General features: G+C 49.2%; 2 protein-coding genes across 3 annotated transcripts in view; one reads left to right on the top strand and one right to left on the bottom strand.

The window, feature by feature from the left end:
- The first annotated feature begins 5,366 nt into the window (after window positions 1–5,366).
- On the top strand, window positions 5,367–6,598 carry LOC139055752 (uncharacterized). Its single transcript, XM_070533285.1, has 3 exons — window positions 5,367–5,509; window positions 6,089–6,260; window positions 6,344–6,598. The coding sequence occupies exons 1-3, from the start codon at window positions 5,367–5,369 to the stop codon at window positions 6,596–6,598; spliced, it is 570 nt and encodes a 189-aa protein (XP_070389386.1).
- Window positions 6,599–8,614: 2,016 nt separating this feature from the next.
- Window positions 8,615–16,193, bottom strand: part of LOC135915941 (uncharacterized) — a 49,321-nt gene continuing 41,742 nt past the window's right edge. Inside the window, exons 13-15 of one of the 2 annotated variants that reach the window (XM_065449130.2) lie at window positions 13,133–13,300; window positions 9,652–9,693; window positions 8,615–8,932 (exon numbers count right to left, since the gene is read on the bottom strand). In XM_065449130.2, coding sequence (XP_065305202.1) covers window positions 8,774–8,932; window positions 9,652–9,693; window positions 13,133–13,300 — 369 coding nt within the window. In that variant the 3' untranslated portion in view covers window positions 8,615–8,773. Of the gene's footprint in view, window positions 8,933–9,558; window positions 9,694–13,132; window positions 13,301–16,193 lie in introns of both variants that reach the window. The other variant, XM_065449129.2, reaches the window with a different exon arrangement.

Below are 16,193 nucleotides of genomic sequence, written 5' to 3' on the forward strand. Positions count from 1 at the left end.
GTCCAACTCATCTCCAGTGACTCCGGCGCGGTTGACTAGGCCTCGCGCAATGGAGTGGGTAACCTCGTTGAGATTGGGGAGGTGTGAGTGGACAGGGCCCGCATGGGCCGGGATCCAGGTTAGGGAGATTATGCTGTCTTTAGAGTGTGGTGCCTGGCAGAGGATGCGAAGAGCTTGGGGAGAAATACGGCCTTTGCTGAAGTTAGTGACGGCTGAGCGAGAGTCACACACTATGGTGTGACAGGTGGGATCTAAAGTGGCCAGGGCGATGGCCACTTCTTCAGCCGTCTCGGCAGTGGGGGTAGTGACGCTGCAGGCGTGGTGTAGGACTCCATCGCGTGTGGCGGCGGCCACAAATCGTGTGCCATGGGAGTATTGGGCTGCATCAACAAATGTGACGCCAGGTACGTGGGCAAGGGCTTTTATGATAGCTCCGGCCCGAGCTTGGCGCCGCGCCCTGTTATATTCAGCGTGCATGTTTCTAGGGATAGGTTCTATGTAGATCCAGCTACGGATGTCGGTCGGGATCGGTTGTTTGGGGCCCTGTTGCTGATGGTAGGTAAAGCCAAGCGTGGACAGAATAAAGCGGCCCGTTTCAGTAAGGGTGAGCCGTTCAAGCTGAGAGCGTTGTTGGGCTTCAATGAGTTCGGAAAGGTTGTTGTGAACTCCCAGTTGGTAGAAGAGTTCAGTGCTGGTGCAAATGCGGGAGACCAAGTGCTTGCTTGTAGAACCCTCGTATTAGGGTGTCGAGCTTGTTTTGCTCAGCCCGGTACCAGTTGAGGTACGCAGCAACGCAGGTAATTTGGCATATGACAAAGGATTAGATGAGTCGGAGAAGGCTTTCTTCTTTGAGTCCCCCTCGTCGGTAAGATATGCTAGGCTTGGACGGTGGAGCCGTTTTTCGATAACTGCGTCATTACAGAGTTTTAGAATAGGGGCCCCAATTGTTTGGGGCCCCAAAGAACTTTGCGGGCATTAGCGTTGGGACACACAGGAGAGAATACTTTTAGAATAGGGATTTGCGTTTGCGGATAGCGTCTCGCGCTGACAGCGCCACTACGGCGTCAAAGAAAAGCTATTAGAAATAATTAACAAAATGTACCATTTTATGATAGGAATAGTAATTTTGACTTGCGTGTATTCGCGTTTATTCACAATTTAGAGGTTATTCTGTAAGCAGCAAACAATTAGCTGCGCTTAGTTTCGAGCAAACCAACATTACGTGCCTTCACTAGCCAACCTTAGCCGTGTTAGGCCTACGAGCCATAAAATCCACAATCGAATTCGGAATCAGCGGCGTCTAATGAATCAGTCTTCATGACTCACGCTAGTTGAGAGAAAGCGATAATCGCAGTCACTTCTTCTAGCTTGCGAACTTCACGCGTTACGACGAATCGAACCCAGTTTTTTGCTAGGTTAGAGCCGTCGCTTCGATGGGTGCCGCCATGTTTGCTGACGCAAAGCTTTTGGGGCCGCTATTTGGGCTCCCGCTAAATCGGTGAAAGAGCGTTCCCAATGCAAAACCCAAATGCAGTTTGCGTCTCGCGCATGCGCAGTGACTTCGACGCTATTTTTTTGGGGCCCCAAAACGTTTGGGGCCCCTATTCTAAAACTCTCTACTATATAGGTTCAGTTTTGTGCAGTAAGCCTAAATGTACTTGAAGTGTGTCGCAGTCTGCCAAACAAAATTCCTCACATTGCTGTAGACCAGTAGTGCAGCGGTGCGGTGTCGAAATGCAGACTGAGCACTGAGACTGAGACTGCTGTGCAAAGGGGCAGCCACCTCGTCAAGCTACTAATCTCAGTAGCTTTTTGTGGCTACTCCTTCCCTGTGTATTTGTTCAAGGAGAATGAAAATTCAATTCAATTCAATTCAAAAACGCCGGGAGCCTAAAAATTGGCCTACATCCAAAAGAGACGGATCGCCGAACACGCGAACTTCACATGGGCCGGTCTCGCTCACTCCTGCGGCCTGTCTGGCGCATGACCTATGCACGCGCGTCATGCGTGCCGCTAGCTTGTTGCTAGGCAATGCAAGAAAAATGAGTCGCAAAGTATAAGTTCATTTACACGCAAACGTTTTTTTAGCTTTAGTGGGAAGGAATAAAAAAAAAAACGTTGTCTGTAAGTTTACTTCAGATTCTTTTTTTCTGATGCTCGCGTCAACTAACGGATGAAGTTGAAATTATGCATGACGTGTTTCCTGTTGCCAGTTTTTGAAGAGTGACCCCTCTTGTTGAATTCCTTTCTCTATGGTTACCCCTTTGAGAAGTCAGGATGTAAAACTTTTGAGCGTTTAAGCAGAATTTGCTCAAAAATGTTTACAATTTATGATAGAAATATTTTTGTGTACGCATTGTTTTGAAGCGTTGCAAATTAAGTTTACAAAAGAACCATTGCCGGCAAATGATTGGACGCGAAAAACTTCGGACTTCTATGCTTCGCACGCAGAGTGCTACGGTTGTCTTTGGAGCCGTATCATACACCCACAAGTCTGCATGTTATCGCCCATAACCACTGCAGTTAGTCTGGCAATCTTTGTAGTCTTCTAACGAACACTTCGTCGTTGTATGAATAACGACAAAATCAGGTCAGTCTTCTTGAAACACTTCGGCAGCAGCGAAAGCCTTTTAGCTCAATGTATCTTACTCAAGGCCCTTAAAGAGCACAAACGCGATGATGAAGGCCATATTTGGCAAGAACGCGCATTTTGAGATCAGAAAAAAATGCCATGGACGCCGACCCTTACTTGCCAAAAAAGATTGCATAATATGAATGTCAACATGTATGTGTGATGTTGCGATATTTGCAATGACCCAAACACACGTCAAAAAAAGTGTAGGAGCGGATGATGCCAGCTGGTCCCTGGGGCACATCCGCAGTGGCACACACTACATACACACCCAATGGTATGTATTGTATACATTTTTGATGCATCGTGAGTGAATGTTTTTTTGGTGCCCTTTCCCCACGTAAATGATTTGATTCGCGACAATGTAACCGCGCACAGCGAAATAACATGCGGAATATAAATGCCGGTGCTCCACGTCTTAGCTTACCGCGGTCAGCGCTGTTGGCGGGCGGCATTTGTATCGAAATTTTCACTAATTTTCTGCTTTGTATATTACCTGGTGCTATGACTGTACGAGCCAGGCCACAAGTGGAGACCTTTTGTCAAAAGCAGACACATAAAAATGTGGTTTACGGTAAGTCAGGCCTTAAAACCCGCAGTGCGAAATCACTGGAAGCATCGTGAGCGCCTTCGTACCATCGTCTGCTTCACATGCCAGTGCTCTGACTTCTGCAGTTCGCGGAGCTCTTCACCAGCACGTCACTCACGCGCTGCTGGCGCCTTACGACGGCCGCCCGGTGTCTATTGACGTTGCACATAAGATTGCGCTGATCCCTTTAAATAAACCTACAGAACTTGGAGGCGTGAATACCCGCTGTTATACACGCTGGACAGTGATTCCCCGACTGGGGTCATCTACGACGTGGACGTCCCCACCTAAAGCACTGACTTGCCGATTCTAGCGAAGCCAGCCGTTGATGGCGTCGCCATAACCCATGTGTGTCGTTCGGCGCATCCTGCTGTGTGAAAATAATTTTCAAGGCCGGGTCTCTCTGTTCGGACGTCAAGGTGGGCCACTTTAATCACCCTGTGCGACAATTTTCCCCTTCAATGTGGCAATAGTATAAGGCTGGGACATGTGAGCGCCGTGTGCGAGAACACGAGCGTTCGCTCACGCTGCAGCGAGCCGCACACTGCAGACTCCCGTGCAGCCACGGTTCTCAAATACACCAATTGCCTTGGGTCCCATGATGCTTCCTCGAAGGAACGTCCCAAAATGAAGGAAAAGGCGGTCCTGAAGCAGATTGTGAGAGACCGTTTGTCTCGTGGGGAAGCTGTTGCGGCCGCTAGAAAGCGACGCTCCCGAAGCCATCGGACTTCAAAGAAAGCCGATGCGTCCGTGAAGAGTATGCCAGGCCTGGCACCTCCTTCTGCTCTGCTCCCTAGGCCTGGCGCAATCCAATCTAAATCTGACAACGTGGTCATGGTGCAGAACAATACAACTCAGTCCCCACTACCAAAGCAACAGCCGAAGCCAGAGCCACAGCGAAAGTCACAACCGAAGCCACAGCCGATGCCACAGCCGGACCGGAGCCACATCAAGTAATACAGCGCGCCGCTGTAGAATGCAGAGTGCTGGTTCCTGAAAATTTCCCAAGAACAGCAACTGATTATGATGCTCCAGTCTCTAATAAATACTTTTCGAATGCTCTTGAATAACCTTCATCCTCTGTAAGTGCGAAGTGTAGTGCAAGTGCTGGATACTCTCAATTCAGTGCCAGCAAGTCTTGAGTGAGCATGATGGCTCATCCGAAGCCTTCTATTTGCACTGAAGTCAAAAACGCCGCGGTTTACTTTAACGATATACTGCCACATACTCGAACGTACTGCTAACGACCACCGGCTCCTTGGCCTTACCAAGAGAATTCAACGCGAATCACTAGCTATAGGGAAGCACCAAGATTAGCTTCAGACAGCAGAATGACGGCAGCCCAGTGTATCGGCGGGGCACTTGCTTGGACTTGACTGATTTTAAGGCGCTTTGCTGCGTTCGCACACAGTGTCCACTCTCTCCCGCTGTAGGAAGCATGTGACGCCCCCTCGGGCATGATCTTCGTTGGCCCGCCAGGTTCAGTGGCCTGCCAGGCTCGGTAGGCAACATTGGTTACCGCACCAGTAAACACTGGCGGGCACAGCTGCTCGGCGGTCAGTCATCATCCATCACCATCACTCGGTGGAGCGTTTGTCTAACGGAGGGTGCCTCGAGCACTCCCTCATTCACGAACCCGGGTGGGTCGTGACACTGGCGACGACTAACCACGGATCGTCCCACGCTGCCGCGAGCGACGCGCGAACCACCGCCCCCCGTTGCTGCCGCCATGCCGCTGTACGCAAGGCTCGAGCCGCTCGAGGGAAATGGGTCCGCCTGGCCAATTTACAAGGAACGTGTCCACGTGTTCTTCCGGGCAAACGACTCACCCGAGGCCAAACAGCGGGACATTTTCCTGGGTAGCTGCAGGACCCGTGTCTTCACTCTCCTGCTCGACCTTCTCAAGGCAGCCACGCCGCATGTTCAGACGCTGGGTGAGCTGCTCGCCATACTGCGTTCGCATTTCAACCTAGCCCCGTCCACAGTAATGGAGCGTTTCCGCTTCAACAACCGGAGCCGCCGGGAAGGAGAGACCCTCGGGCAGTTCGTTGTGCGCTACGAGGCTTAGTGAGTGCCTGCGACTTCGGAGACCAGCTGGACTCGCTGCTCCGGGACCGTTTCGTCTGCGGCATCAACAACACCGCCATGCAGACGCAACTCCTGGAGCTTCCTGACCCCTCGCTGGACTACGCCTTGAAGGCAGCGCTGGCAATGGAAGCTGCCGCCAAGGACGCCAGCGAGATTTTCCGTGCGACTAGCTCACCGCCAGCGGAAGCGGCGGTCAAAAAGTTGGCGACATAGGGTCGCCTTTTGGGCGACACTTTGTCAAAAAGAGTCGACACCTGCGGTCGCTGTGGTGGTGTGCACTCCCCCTCACAGTGTGAGCTCTCTCAAGCACAATGCTTCACGTGCGGGAGAACTGTGCACGTGCTGGCACGGGTATGCCGAAGGGGGAGGACGAACAGTAAACAGCAGCAGCAGCCTGGTTCAAGCCCAGGTACCATAAAAGCCAGCGGCCAGGGTAGCCATCTCAAGGGTACGCGGCGGGGGCATGCGAAAGCAGGCTCGAGTTCTTCCGCGGCCAGGCTTCACGTCGTGGCGGAGGACCCGCCGATTTTCGACACGTGGCACACAGGCCTTGTATCGTCGTCTGTGCCGCCGTACATGCTGACCGTCAAAATCTGTGGGCACCCCGATTCCATGGAGCTGGACAGAGGGGCCCGCGTGTCTGTTTTGGCCGGGAAACGGTCCAACCGTACCTTCCCCGGCGTGTCCGTCTAGCCTTCGGGCGGGATGCTGCGCAGCTACACCACGCAGCTTTCGTAGGTCTAGGGTCAGGCACAGGTCAACATTCGTTTTGGCGACAGGGAGGCATCCCTTCCCCGTTACCTAACCAAGGGGTCATCGCCGACGCTGCTGGGCCGAAACTGGATTCATGCACTGGGCGTTCGTCTGCCAGAGTATCAGGAAGCCAGCCTGCATGCGGTGAAAGACGTCCCCAGCCTCCTGACCGTGTTCAAGTCCCTGTTCCAGCCAGGTGTGGGTACATTCGCCGGCACGCGGCTGGCATCTATGTACCTGAGGGAGCCCGGCCACGTTTTTTCAAGCCTCTCCCACTGCAGTTCGCCGAGAAGGACGGGGTCACCCAGGAGCTGCAATGGTCGCAGCGAGAGGGCATCCTGGTGCCCATCAAGACGTCTGACTGGGCCGCTCCCATCGTACCAGTCCTCAAGCGATACGGCAGTGTCAAGATCTGTGGAGATTTCAAGGTTACCCTCAAACCCGTCGCTACCTTCGAGAAGTACCCGCTGCCCCGGATTGAAGATATCTGGTCAGCGTTGTCCGGTGGACAGAAGTTTACCAAGCTTGACCTCTGAGATGCTTACCAGCGGCTGGTGCTCCAGCATGCCTCCCGGAAGTGGGTCACAATATCGACAACTTTGGATGTCTTCCAGTACACGCTCTTACCGTTTGGCGTGGCCTCAGCGCCAGCCATATTTCAGAGGGAGATGGACAACCTCTTCAGGGGCATGAGGCACGTGGCGGTGTACTTCGATGACATCCTGGTTACTGGAAGCGACGACGGGGACAACATGCAGAACCCGCACAACGTCCTGGCACGACTTCAGGACGCCGACCTCAAGCTCAAGCTGGAAAAGTGCATTTTCCTGGCATGACATGACATTTCCTAGGCTGGCCTAGCCCCGACTCCCCACAAAGTTGATGCTGTGCTGAAGGCGCCTAAGCCCCAGAACAAGAAGGAGCTTCAGAGCTACCTCGGCCTCATCAACTTCTACAGGAGTTTCCTGCCGAACCTGTCGGGGCATCTACAGCCACTACATCTTCTGCTTCTAGATAGTCAGCAATGGGTCTGGAAGAAGGAGCAGTACCGGGCCCTCCAGTGCAGCAAGGAGCTAATCACCAAGTCTCCAGTGCTAGTGCATTTCGACCCTGGTAAGCCAGTCATCCTGACCGTATATGCGTCGCCGTACAGCGTGGGAGCCGTCCTGGCGTACCGGGACAAGGATGGCCAGGAAAGTCCTGTGTCGTTTGCTTCTCGTCGGCTTGATGCTGCAGAGCAATGCTACAGCCAGCTGGACAATTTGCGATTTTAGATGCGTATGCAATTTTCCACATACGCGCATCGGTAAAACGGAAGGGGGTGAACATCAGTCATTCCAAGTATGAGTTCCCACACATCAATATCAAACAGTGCGTAACCTCGGTGCGTGTATTTGAGTAATTGAGTTTACCCCAGATCAGTTTTACACCGAGGCCACTCTCTTAAGAGCATCATGGATGCGAAAACCACAGGCTGGGTTTCCTTTGGCGCTTGAGTGAGCACTGACGCAGTGTTGTGCTTGGCAGTTTCTACATAAAAGAGACAATGCAAACACTGGGCTCAATAGGAGAGGCTTGCCGTGCTCCAAGATCACATGAAATGGCGAAATGGGTTGACACGTTGCTGCTTTCTGCCAACCACGTCAAATCGGTGTGCACATTTTGTTAGTGTAGAATATAGAATAGAACAACTCATACCCACTGCAAATCGAGGTAATTTGCAGGTCGGGGATATAAAGTAAAAAAGAAGAGGCACAAAAACTGGTGGTCATGAAGTGCGGCACGCCTGAGGCGTGCGCGCCACCTGCCCCACATGACACACGACATGACATGACTACATGACAGGCCCCACATGACAGGCACTGCGATTTTTGCTTGGACTATGGAATCATTCAACAACAATAACAACAAAAAATGTGAATCAGTTTGTCAGTCAGTCAACATGCGTCTTCTAGCATAAGGAGATCCGTAATATGATAGGGGGATCATCGGTGATTGCAAGCATGGATTTCTTCCAACGCACCTATATCGAAGTCAGCAGCCTCGGCGCACGCATTTGAGTAATGTAGTTAATAACTGCCGAGCAGTTTTACACAGAGGTAATTCTCGAAGGAGCAGTACGGGTGCTAAAAGCATTGGCTGGACGGTATTAGGAACTTAGGTGACACAGTGCAGTGATCTCAGCAGTTCCTATAAAGAAAACAGACAATTGAAGCGTTAGGCTCTGCGAGAGTGATGGGACTAGGTTTTCCGCGTTGCAGAATCACGTGAAAGGACGCAATGAATTAACAGGATGCGCCTTCCTACAGACTATAAGTCGAAATCGGCGGGCACATATTCTTTGGTGTAGAATACAGTCGAGCACAGTACAAGCACACAGCAAACCAAGGAAACTTGCAGTTCTCGGACAGTAAATAAAAAGGAGAGAACGGGATCACGAACTCTGATCCTGGTGTGGCACGCCTGAAGCGCACCTTACTCTCCTGCATTCGAATGAATGGAGTTATTGGACTAGACACTGAAAAAATATAGAAAGAAAGAACGGCGCCGCATGAGTACAAATAGAAAATATTCCAAATAACGGAACTCATTGCGAATGCGACACATCTCACAACAATCAAAGAACTCGTTCAATAAGAACAATAAAGCACAAATAGAAAACAAACCGCGCCCACAAAGAGTGGATGTTATACAAATAGCACTACGGAATATCACAGGGTTGCCCTGTCAGTGTCAGTGGCGTTGCAGATAACGCCGATGGCTCGCACTGCGCGTGGCTGGTCGCCTTGGAACACGAGGAGGCCGATGGTGTTCATGGAGATGAAGATGACAAGGACGGCGGTGCACTTGATCAGAACGCCGTAGGCGAGCTGCGGATGAGAGCGTAAGGTGTCGGGTGAGACTATAATGACGATTTCCAGGCAGCAAAACGAAAAGAAATGCTCTTCTATCCAAGCACTTCCATTATATTTTTGTTAACCTTCAGATTACAGCTCGTGTGGGCCTTGCGGTCAATAAATTTTCCTATTGGATGCCTCGATAGTTACATGACAGTAGAATTTATGCATCTCTTAGGAGATGCTGTTGATTCTAAACTTTGATATTTTTTTACCTTTCCTGCAGCACGGAGGCATGGTGAAATGCAATCGTACAAATGAAAAATTAATGTTCAAGAAGCAGTTCGAATCGCTTATGTCATGACCTCTGTGGATACCATAATTGTCTTATTAGAGCCTGGAAGAAAATAACGTAAGCATGTCGAACTAATGCATCTCTAATAACTCTAACTAATCTAGAAGTACAATTTAATCTAATCTATAACTATAACTATAACTAATAAGCATCTCGAACATGATGCTAGAAAAGTTGCGGTGTAGCGCCGAATAAGTGCGTCAAAGTCGGGTGATGCCGTAAGTGCGCCAGAAGAGCGCCTCATGTGCTTCTTGTCTCAAGAAGCGATAGATCAACGGCATGTCCCCGTCAGCGTCAAGCTCACCATCTCCGTGGACTTGGTTTGGAAGTATTCGCGCATGATCAGCAGCGGGAGCGACACGGGCAGCACCAAATTGATGGAGGCCATCATGCTCACCGGTACCACGTAGAATGAAAGCGGGGTCTCCGTCACCACTGCCTGCGGGGTTGGTGTACACGCAGGGACGTCTATTTTTAATTGGTTCTTACTATACGGGACCCAATAGATCCTAAAACATTTATAATACTTGTTTTCTAATTGTTATAGGCCTACATAAAAAAACCACGTTAGCCAACAGCATTGAAACTCGGTGAGCTATCGCAGAGATAGCTCATACCTGCGGAATTTTACATAAAGACCACTATAAACTTTGTAGAGACGACGCTCAGAGGACAAAAACCCTTGTCAGGGGAAAAACAGTCTGCTTTATTGCTGCTGCTGCTGCTTGAGAGACGTCATCTTTCTTGACAGAATCCTGCCACCACAGCCTTTCATTGTGCTCACTGGTCGTATCAATTGTTCTTTTGCAAATGTTCTTGCTTCTCAAGTTAGACATGGAAAATTACGACAAAGGCAAATTTTGCGTTGAAAACCTGGTCCCATTAAGTAAAAGTGAATGTTCTGGCACCTGAAACGGAGTTTGTGCCTTTGAGTTATTCGAGAATGCATTTACGAGTGAAACCATTTGAATGCGTGGAATTCCGAAGATATGGCCATCTTTTTTGTCATAAAAAAGTGTTCGTGCTGAAAATTTCACCGTCTTCGAAAATGCCATCGTAGACGTATGTTAAAGAATGTTTTTTTTTGTAAGGGGCAGTCGGAAAAATAAAAAAAAATAAATACAAGTTAATGCGGCTGCCCATCTACAGCAGACTAAAACGTTTAGAGGACGCGGTTTTCTCTAAAAAAAGTCAAATTTCAGCCTAGTTTAGCTCACAGACGTTCAAACAGCACGACATTACGTTCATCGCATGCACTGGTGAAGGTAATAAATCTGTATTCTATGTTGCACATCCAGGCTCAGGAGATAATATTATTTTTTAAGCTCTTGTAAGCGTTTCACACTGAAAAAGTAACGTACCACGTAAGATACAAGAAAGGCGGAAATATAGATAACACATAACACAAACCGGAGAAGGACACATTGCAGCTTCCCCGCGCCCTTTCAAAGTGCTAGACTTTTGTCTCAGGTGCGACTGGCGGGACTACGTGCCCAGGAACGGGACCACGAAAGGTCAGTCAGGCATGAAGAGGCCTACTTGATGTGAACAGTAAGTGAGAAGCCGGTCTCCAGGCCTCCTTTACGTTTTCGTGCCAGTGCGCTTGAGAAAGAAGAATTTATGCTGCTGACATCAGATGCGAAGGTCACCCAAGCGAGGATGTTGTTTTGCAAGGAGGACTTGTTCAGGACAAGGTGCTAGCAGCCATGCGGAAGTTTTGTCGGCGCTCTTTCCTATCTTTCGTTCCACCCTTCTTGTATTTTTTCCAGTACATTACTTCCTCAGCATGAACCAATCAGTCCGCAACAAAATACTTCTACAGCGTGTTTTGAAGCTGCCTGTGCATTAGATAAGCTCAGCGCTGTCTCATTTTCCGTTCAATAGCGAATCGCAAGTTGAAAAAGCCGGCTTGCTCGCACTTGGCAGCACACCACCATGACTGTTGCTTTTAACCACACGTACCGTTGTCCCTTTCAGGTATTTCGATTAGTCAGAGAGAATGGCGGAATATTTGTTCATATCTGAGAGCGTGGATAGTTTAATTTCCCAGACGTGTGTCGCAGTTCTTAACAGAGGTATTGCTGAAAGCGGAGCTAGTTGGCCATTGTCACTAGGAAATATGGTTGCAGCACCAAGAATTACAATAACAAACATGAAAATGCCCCTGTGCGCCCACGTCCAGCGCCCGACCTATGCATTTCGTGTACAGGACGCGAGCGCTAGACATGGGCATAAGTCATGTGGCATAAGTCTCTGCTGGCGATTGCGCTTAACTTTTGGATGTGCTTGTTGTACACATTGTTTCTTTACGAACTCTTACTTCGCATAAACACTCAGGGCCAAACAATGAAACCCTCCTTTCCTCAGTAAGGAAGCCTTCATTGCGGTGAGGCCACCTTATGTCACTTTGAAAGCTTCCTAACTGAGGCGCCCTCGGTGAAGGCTTCCTTGGTACTTCCTCAGCATAAGCAGCCAAATAATGAAATCTTCCTTTACCTCACTAAGGAAGCCTTCATTGCGGTGAGGCTACCTTATGTTACTCTGAAAGCTTCCTTACTGAGGGGCCCTCGGTGAACGCTTCCTTGGTGCTTCCTCAGCGTAAGGTAGCTCCAAAGCTACCTTCATGCGTCCTTACGCCGCTCCTGGCCCTGAACGAGCGCTTCACCTCACTGCTTAACACGTGGCATTCGCTTGCGCATGCGCACTGTCGCCCACCTGCGGAGAAGCGCGAGCACGGTACGTCTTGCCAGGCATGTTCGTTTCAGTCACGCGTGCGGCATGAAAGCATTGCTAGGCGTTGCTAGGCATTGCAAGACGCCGGCGTGCCAGCGTTGCTGGAGCACATCAAGTTTTGCACTGTAATGCTCAACTTTTTTTTAACTTTAGTAAACAAAACTAGAAGAAAGCGACCACGTTTCTCTATATTAGCTATTCAATTTAAAGATTGTGCGACAATACAACATTTTTAATAGAATAACGGTGTTCGCGGAAAGATTTGAAGAAATAATCTCGAACCCAGGCACGCGGCAACCGCTCCTTAGGTGAGGACGGGTGAAGGGAGCTTTCAGAGTACGCTTGCTTCCTCCATCGGTCCTTCGCTGTAAGGAGGCCTCACGTAAGGTTAGGAAGCGCTCGAAGGAAAGGAACGTTTTATTGTTTGGGCCAAGCTACCTTCATGGGTCCTTACGCCGCTCCTGGCCCTGAACGAGCGCTTCGCCTCACTGCTTAACCACGTGACGTTTGCTTGCGCATGCGCGCTGTCGCCCACCTTCGGAGAAGTGCGAGCACGGTACGTTTCGCCAGGCACGTTCGTTTCAGTCACGCGTGCGGCATGGAAGCGTTGCTAGGCGTTGCTAGGCGTTGCACGACGCCGGCGTGCCAGCGTTGCTGGTGCACATCAAGTTTTGCACTGTAATGCGCTACATCTTTAGGTTTAGTAAACAAAATTATAAAAAAGCGTCCACGCTTCTCTATATTAGCTCATCAACTTAAAGATTGTGCGACGATACAACCTTTTTTATTGAATAGTGGTGTTCGGGTGTTCGCCTAAAGCTTTTAAGAGATAATCTCGAACCCAGGCGTGGCGGCAACCGCTCCTTACGTGAGGTCGGGTGAAGGGAGCTTTCAGAGTATGCTTGCTTCCTCCATCGGTCCTTCGCTGTAAGGAGGCCTCACGTAAGGTTAGGAAGCGCTCGAAGGAAAGGAACGTTTCATTGTTTGGGCCTCATGCCCTTCTCTGCTCTTGCTTTCCATGTTTGTTATCGTAATTTTATCGTGCGTCTGTACCAATTGGCAAAATTGTCAACTTTGTATGTGATTATGGTAAAGGCCAAGTATAAGACATCAGTATACGATGCAAGAACGTAAATATAGCTCACCACCCGAACCACTGTGGTTGCCATAGATCTTGCTAGAGAGTCCCCAACCACGACTTCCGAGAGCACAGCTGCCACGCTGACCAGGATGAACTGGCTGGACTTAGCAGACCGTTGCGCCCAGAAATGATCGTCCAGCTTCGCCAGGCCAACCTCGACTAGCCGGTACCTCTGCCAGACAAAGATCGCGCGAATCAGGACCTAAGCTTATAACAAAAACTCAGACAATAGCTTAAGATATGTAGCGGCGCAGGTCGCTTTGTGTTAGTTGGGTAATTAATTCCTTCATAAAATGACTGTTGAAACACAGTGGATATATTTTTGATGAAATGATGACTGAACAGCTTGTCAATGGTGTTTTAATAGTCATTAAACTCTGTCAAAAAGAATTCAACGCTATAATTGTTGACCATTTCACATGTATTGACAACGTCCGATTGAAATATTATATAGTAATGACTGAGTGTAATTGTGCCAATAAAGTAATACGTGCATCATTAAGTACCGTTAGGCGTCATTAATGTGACAATTAAGTAGTTCCATTGAAGCGGGTCCCCTCATATGTGTGTGCAATAACACGTGTGTGTCAACAGACACAGAACTAAGTCAACAATAGTTAAATAACATTACTGCTGAGCAGTTTCAACCTTGTGCTGAAATATCATTTAGCACATACTGAGGGCCAATGCGGACACACCAACGCTGTCATTAATAATGTGATACAGAGGTCGAATAATTAGACGTTTCGCATTGATTCCCAGGACCGGGATACGGTTTCACAGCGTATATTTATCTGCGAATTAGCGAGCGCTCGTGTGAAAAAATATATTCTGGGGTATTGGCCACGAGACGAGTGGAGTGACCGCCTGGCGGACACGGGCTGAACTTGGATGGTATAGATTGCATGTCGCGTCCTCTGCTAGCCGCTACTTGTTTAGATGTGCGCATACGGCGTACATATCTTTTAAGGTATGTTTATTCCGTGGTTGCATCGCAGTCCTAAAAGGTGGTACGGATTTTTTACGATGTAGAGTGTCATTTGACTTTGCGCTGAAACCTTTGCGCTGCAATAAAATTAGAGGTAGCACGTGTCGAGTGCGCGATGTGCAATTGTCGCATTGTGACTTAAGCACTTCGCAAAAAAATATTTGGCCTCATTTAAAAAAAAAGTTGCAGTTTCGCCCGACAGGCGAAAAATCGTTTGCGACCGCAAATTAGTGGACCGCTATAGCGATATGAAGACGAAGTAACAATAGTAGCTTAATTGGCCTTATAAACTTGTGAAGGTAGACATAGTAACTAAATTAACAAGCACGGTGTCGCGCGCGCACAAGCAAACATGAACACATTTCATTCGATGACCGCGGAAACTCGTTGTCAAAACGCTGGATTCAGAAAGTGCGGCAGCTACAGCGAGCGAATTGACCTTCGTGCTTCCTCTCGCAGCAACGCGAACTGCGCCGCGAAAACACAGCGCTCGGTGGACACTGTCCCCGTCGCTGTTGCCTTTCGAAATACAGCGGCACGGCAGGGCGTGCGCGGCAGCCCGGGCCGGCTAAAGCACCTTAAAGTTCGTAAAGTAGTGCCACGCTTTGAAGAATACCACCTCCTCCTAGCGCGCTCTGGCCGAGGCCGACGCCACGTCGCTATTGGCCTAATAGCATCACGTGGGCCCTCGCGCCGTCAATCAGCGCCATTTCTGCTTGAGAAGCGTCTACGGAGTGGCGAGGAGCGCATGTTGGCGCCGTTGCTACGCTCGAGCAGTGTAGGCGGCGCCACGGTCGCGGAGGGAGCGTAAAAGAGAGGAGAAACAAGGAGGAGTGAAGGCGGAGGAGGAGTGTGTCACTACTTTACGAAGTTTAAGGGGTTTTACGGGCAGGCCGGTGTAGAACGTGCCCCCCCCCCCCCCCACCTCCCTGCCCTCCCCACCGGAGCCTTTCGCGCGACGGAACACGGCGTGCTTCCTCCCCTCTTTCCTCGCTTGCGTGCGCGAAATTAAGTCGCGATCACCGGCTCACCCTCGCATGCTTTCACTCGCACATACAGCACACAGCACGCGGCAACGATTTTATCGTCCTTGGACTTTATACGCAATCTCACGGCGACACAGACGTCAGAAATGCGCTTGGAGTGCCCATATCATTGCTATCGCAATAATAAATAAAGTGGTCAATGCGATACCTGAAGGCAGCGCTTTAGCAAATCCTTGTGGCGGTGTGTTAATTCCGCAATCTTTGGGACATCATTACAAATTAACGAGGTGGCGTAAGATCCCTCAGCAGAAAAAATCTTAAGCGTTCATATGATCATGCCACAACTGACCCTAGGCTTGTAATTCCATGACTGCTGCTTAGCGGTTATGCTGCCATCCTTAACAGCTCCTGAGGTGCCCTTTTATTATGTGGATATCGTACTAGGCAGAAAAATTTTTGCATTGCACGTGACTTTTCGCACCTTTGTGCTTTGATTATCTGCTGCAGAAGTGAACCGGAAATATAGTATTACAAGAGGATTATGTGTAATATTGCAGTCGTTATACACTGGACGTCGTAAAACTGAGTTGCCGGTGGCGAGTATAATGAAGTTATTACTGTGGTGTTGTTAGCTTGACGGAGGGGTGGGATGGTATCGACCATTGTTTTCAAATGTAAAGAAAGCAACGTAATGAGGTTGTCTCTTGAAATAAGTGAATATTGTTCGCATCACTCATGCACGTAAAATTTCAAAACATCCTTTGTTCTAAATTACTGCGTTTCTACTGCGACCAATAAAAAGGAAAAACACTTGTGAAGCCACATGGCGATTCTTCCACAGCGCAGTCACTCAGAGTAGCGCATTCTTATTCACCTAACCTTAGTAAATGTCTTGTACTTAGCAGATAATAGAAAAAGAGGTAAATTGTAGTTATGTATGCCTACAAGTCGTAAAGTAGAGTGAAAATAATTTCGTACTTTAACTTGACTGCACAGGAATACATCCATTTTTATAACCAGTGCAAGAATAGCAGAAAGTGGAGTTGCGCGACAACAGCGTCAACGGAATGCGCAGTACGCAAGCCAATCAC

The sequence above is a fragment of the Dermacentor albipictus genome, chromosome 2 (assembly GCF_038994185.2).
Source record: "Dermacentor albipictus isolate Rhodes 1998 colony chromosome 2, USDA_Dalb.pri_finalv2, whole genome shotgun sequence".
Lineage (NCBI taxonomy): Eukaryota > Metazoa > Arthropoda > Arachnida > Ixodida > Ixodidae > Dermacentor > Dermacentor albipictus.

Bases quoted from the DNA above. Each gene is read 5' to 3' on its own strand.
- LOC139055752 (XM_070533285.1), top strand. From the start codon at position 5,367: ATGCAGACGCAACTCCTGGAGCTTCCTGACCCCTCGCTGGACTACGCC. The intron at 5,510-6,088 runs GTTGGCGACATA...TTTTGGCGACAG, and splicing joins GCGGAAGCGGCGGTCAAAAA to GGAGGCATCCCTTCCCCGTT. The intron at 6,261-6,343 runs GTGGGTACATTC...CTCCCACTGCAG, and splicing joins AGTCCCTGTTCCAGCCAGGT to TTCGCCGAGAAGGACGGGGT.